Source organism: Montipora foliosa, chromosome 7, assembly GCF_036669935.1.
Source record: "Montipora foliosa isolate CH-2021 chromosome 7, ASM3666993v2, whole genome shotgun sequence".
NCBI lineage: Eukaryota > Metazoa > Cnidaria > Anthozoa > Scleractinia > Acroporidae > Montipora > Montipora foliosa.
In genome coordinates, this window is record NC_090875.1 from 43291534 (window position 1) to 43296533 (window position 5000).

Here is a 5000-nt window from a genome sequence, read left to right on the forward strand (position 1 = left end):
AATGTGTTCTCGTAAAATTAGTGGGAACTTTCACTAGCTTATGTTTTCAGAAGTTTGTTTAAAGCACCTAAACATTATTTAAGTGTTGGAGCGGATCTTGTTTGAAGTTTGTTCTTTCTTGGTTGCATTGCCGTATTTTGCCGATTCTTGTTCCAAGCCAACCTGGCGTGTTTCAATGAAATACATCAAAATGTGAATGATCTCGTTTCTAGAGACAAAGTGGAATAAAGTACATCAGTAAAACTTTTTTTTGACCTTGAACTGACAAAGTTTTTTTTTTTATGGCTTCTAATTTTAGCGTGATTCCCATTCGCTGGTTATTGACAGTTGAATCTGAAATGGCATTTTTCCTTTTCCATTCGCTCGCTGAGGGTGCGCTTCTTTTCTTTTGAAACTCATGCAGTTCAAGAAAAATTCATTGCCAAACTGGTGAATTCCAAAGTAAATTTCACAATCGATATCGTACTCATGGCTTCGTGATTCATGCGATATCGGTTTTTAGCGTAAAATGAACCTTGGAATTCACTAGTTAAGCAATAAATTTTTCTATCGAAGAAAAGAAAGAAAATGATTTAATTATTAAACCAGCAACCCGAAACATCAAAATGCAGACTATTCGAAACCTTTTATTTTCACTAACCCTACAGGCATTAAGAATAAATAACCAGGGAGCCCCGCTCTTAGGCTTGGCTAAATCTATATATTAAGTATGTACTGATGTATAAAGTGTGAGACCCTGATGCCATCTCTTGGGGGATTACCACTTTGGGTCGCCGGGCTTTTGGAAATCGACATACAAAAGTAAAAAAATTATGTAAAATGATAAGAGATTTTATGACCATTCGAAAACTCGATAATAGAATTTTGTTTACAGTTATGTGCTTAGTTACCTGGCCTTTAAATGAAAGTGAGGTTGGAGTTGACCTTGTCATGATACAGACCTCCATGCTTTTCTTATGTTAATGATCTTCTCTTACTAACAGTTTGGAATTTACATAAGAAAAGCAGTGAGGTTTCTATGAAAACAAGGTCAACTTTAGCCTCACTTCCATTGATAGGCCTGGTAACTATACTAAGCACACACTTGTAAAATGGTCTATTCCGCCACTTATAATTTTAAAACAAACAGCTTTTGCTCCCCACTGAAAATTTGCATGGCTAAGGGCCAAAAGAAGTTTTCAGATTCGGCTTAAAACTTTTAGGAGGAGAATAAGCGAGGATGCATTGGCAAGAATGAAAATTACAAAATTAAAAATCCTCACGGAAAGATTCTACAGTGGTTTGAAAACTTAAAAAACTAGGACTGAGTGGTAAAATACGTAATGAACAGCAATGGGCAATTTTCAGTACCATCGATCTCACCGTTACGAGAGAATGACTTGGTAACACAGAATACCTGATATTCCCTTACCTTTTATTGCTTTAAAAAGCAGATTAAACATCAAGTATCTTTACTTTTCTTTCCTTCCAGCTTCATCCTTGATTTGACATTGGATCATCTCATCGAAAAAGGTTTAATTGTCATTTAGTTATTGAAGAATGGTAGATGGGAAGTTAGAGGCTGTAGAGCAGCGAATGCTAGAGCTTGCCATTGCGATAAGTACAGAAGACAGGCATCTTGAAGGAAGGGCTCATTTTCATCTCGGCGTTGCTTACCTCAACCTACCTGATTATCAACAGGCCATAAAAAAATATGCACAAGCATTACATATTTTCATAGAAATAGGCTGCAGGGCTGAGGAGGGAGCAGTCTATGACAACCTGGGCTATGTCTATTTTAGTCTGGGTAATTTTAGACAAGCCATTCGGTACTACGAAAAATATCTAAATATTGCTGAACAAGTAGGGAATAGGGCTGGGGAGGAAACAACCTATGGAAATCTGGGAAGTGCCTATCTTAGTCTAGGTAATTTTAAACAAGCCATTGAGTACTATAAAAAACATCTTAGAATTGCTAAAAAAGTAGGGGATAGGACTGGGGAGGGATCAGCCTATGGAAATCTGGGGAATGCCTACTGCAATCTTGGTAATTTTAAACAAGGCATTGAGTACTACGAAAAAGATCTTAGTATTGCAAAAGAAGTAGGTAATAGGGCTGGGGAGGGATCAGCCTATGGAAATTTGGGAAAAGCCTATTTTAGTCTAGGTGATTTAAAACAAGCCATTAAGTACTACGAAAAACATCTTAATATTGCTAAAGAAGTAGGGGATAGGGCTGGGGAGGGATCAACCTATGGAAATCTGGGAAGTGTCTATCTTAGTCTACGTAATTTTAAACAAGCCGTTGAGTACTGTGAAAAACATCTTAGTATTGCGAAAGAAGTAGGGGATAAAGCTGGGGAGGGATCAACCTATGGAAATCTGGGAAATGCCTATCACAATCTAGGTAATTTTAAACAAGCCGTTGAGTACTACAAAAAACATCTTAGTATTGCAAAAGAAGTAGGGGATAGGACTGGGGAGGGATCAGCCTATGGAAATCTGGGGAATGCCTACTGCAATCTTGGTAATTTTAAACAAGCCATTGAGTACCACGAAAAACAGCTTAGTATTTCTAAAGAAGTAGGGGATAGGGTTGGAGAGGGATCAACCTATGGAAATCTGGGAAATACCTATCATAGACTAGGTAATTTTAAAGAAGCCATTGAGTACTACAAAAAACATCTTAGTATTGCAAAAGAAGTGGGTAATATGGCTGGAGACGGATCAACCTATGGAAATCTGGGAAATGCCCATTTTAGTCTAGGTAATTTTAAACAAGCCATTGAGTACTACGAAAAAGATCTTAGTATTGCAAAAGAAGTAGGTAATAGGGCTAGGGAGGGGTCAGCCTATGGAAACCTAGGAAATGCCTATGACAATCTAGGTAATTTTAAAGAAGCCATGGAGTACCGCAAAAAACATCTTAGTAATGCAAAAGAAGTAGGGGATAGGGCTGGGGAGGGATTAGCCTATGGAAATCTGGGAGATACCTATTGCGATCTTGGTAATCTTAAGCAAGCCATTAAGTACCACGAAAAACGTCTTTGTATTGCAAAAGAAGTAGGGGATAGGGCTGGGGAGGGATCAGCCTATGGAAGTTTGGGAAATGCCTATTTTAGTCTAGGTGATTTTAAACAAGCCATTGAGGACCACGAAAAACATCTTAGTATTGCAAAAGAAGTAGGTGATAGGTCTGGGGAGGGATCAGCCCACGGAAATCTGGGAAATGCGTATCTTAGTCTAGGTAATTTTAAACAAGCCATTAAGTACCACGAAAAACATCTTAGTATTGCAAAAGAAGTAGGTGATAGGTCTGGGGAGGGATCAGCCCATGGAAATCTGGGAAATGCATATCTTAGTCTAGGTAATTTTAAACAAGCCATTGAGTACTACGAAAAAGATCTTAATATTTTTAAAGAAGTAGGGAATAAAGCTGGGAAGGGATCAACGTATGGAAATCTGGGAAATGCCTATCTTAGTCTAGGTAATTTTAAAAAAGCCATAGAGTACTACGAAAAACATCTCAGTATTGCAAAAGAAGTAGGTAAGAGGGTTGAGGAGGGATCAACCTATGGAAATCTGGGAAATGTCTATCGTAATCTAGGTAACTTTAAACAAGCCATTGAGTACTACGAAAAACATCTTAGTATTGCTAAAGAAGCAGGGAATAGAACTGGCGAGGGATCAGCCTATGCCAATCTGGGAAATGCCTATTCAAATCTAGGTAATTTTAAACAAGCCATTGAGTACCATGAACACAGTCTTAGTATTTTCAAGGAAATTGGAGACTGTCTACAAGAGGGACATGCGTGGTATTCCCAAGGTCGTGATCATGAATTGTTGGGTTCCTTGAGTAAGTCACTCAATTGTTATCGTTTGAGTATAAAACATTTTGATGAAACAAGGCGTAGTCTGAAGTCAGAAGATGAATGGAAAATACGTTTTCGTGATTCTTATCACATGTCATACACTGCTCTGTGGAGGACACTTTTGAAGAAAGGAGAGATTGAAGAAGCTTTGTATGCTGCTGAGAACGGTCGAGCACAGGCTTTGATAGATATTTTGAAAGATCAATACGGCATTGACTCTCGGTCATTTTCTCCAATTGCTCCGAATCAAACTCTTGCAGCCTCATTACCTTCACAAGCCGTTTTTGTGGCACTTGACAAGAACAAGATCACGTTTTGGGTGTTAAGAAAAGACAGCAAGATCACCTTTCGGCAAAACGAAATCGCGAATGGAAGTGCTGATTTGTTGATGGAAACTATTTTGAAAGGGATCGGCGTAAGGGATGGTGTCAGATGCGAGAATCGTTCTTTGGATCCACTGCGCAGTGACCTGTCTTGCAGCAAAAAACCTATCAGTGCGAAAACAGTTCTACCATCTTCATCCTCTATTAACTCTTTACAACCGTTGTATGATGTCTTGCTCGAGCCAGTTGCAGACTTGCTCCAAGGAAATGAGTTAATCGTTGTTCCTGATGGACCATTTTGCTTGGCTCCATATTCTGCATTGAGTGAATCTATCAGGATTCGCACTGTTCCCTCGTTGACCGCTTTTAATGTGATCGTTGGTGCACCTGAAGACTTCCACAGGAAGACTGGAGCACTACTTGTAGGTGATCCGTGGTTGAAGGAAGTTACTAACGAGAAAGGGGAGCTCATTTTGGAACAGCTTTCGTGCGCAAAACAAGAGGTAGAGATGATTGGACAACTTCTTCAGACCACACCGCTGACTGGAAAAAGTGCCACGAAAGCTGAAGTGCTGAAAAGTATGAAGTCAGTTGCTTTAGTTCACATTGCAGCACATGGATGCCAAGAAACGGGAGAAATTGCTTTAGCCCCAAATACCGAACGGAAATCGCCAATCCCCAAAGAGGAAGACTTCATTTTGAAAATGTCGGATGTTCAGAGAATTTCTCTTCGAGCAAGACTAGTTGTGCTGAGCTGTTGTCACAGTGGCCGGGGAGAAGTGAAGTCTGAGGGAGTGGTGGGAATTGCAAGGGCTTTCTTGTGTGC

The 5000-nt window shown here is 39.5% G+C and overlaps 1 protein-coding gene and 1 long non-coding RNA gene across 4 annotated transcripts in view; one reads left to right on the forward strand and one right to left on the reverse strand.

Moving 5' to 3' along the window:
- Window positions 1-5000, reverse strand: part of LOC138009560 (uncharacterized) — a 441051-nt gene that overhangs the window by 424967 nt on the left and 11084 nt on the right. The gene's annotated exons all lie outside the window — the stretch shown is intronic.
- LOC138009550 (tetratricopeptide repeat protein 28-like) overlaps window positions 1-5000 on the forward strand; it is a 19988-nt gene that overhangs the window by 12917 nt on the left and 2071 nt on the right. For all 3 annotated transcript variants that reach the window (XM_068856625.1, XM_068856623.1, XM_068856624.1), the window contains one exon: window positions 1472-5000. This exon is cut by the window's right edge and continues 227 nt beyond it. In XM_068856625.1, coding sequence (XP_068712726.1) covers window positions 1540-5000 — 3461 coding nt within the window. In that variant the 5' untranslated portion in view covers window positions 1472-1539. The remainder of the gene's footprint in view (window positions 1-1471) is intronic.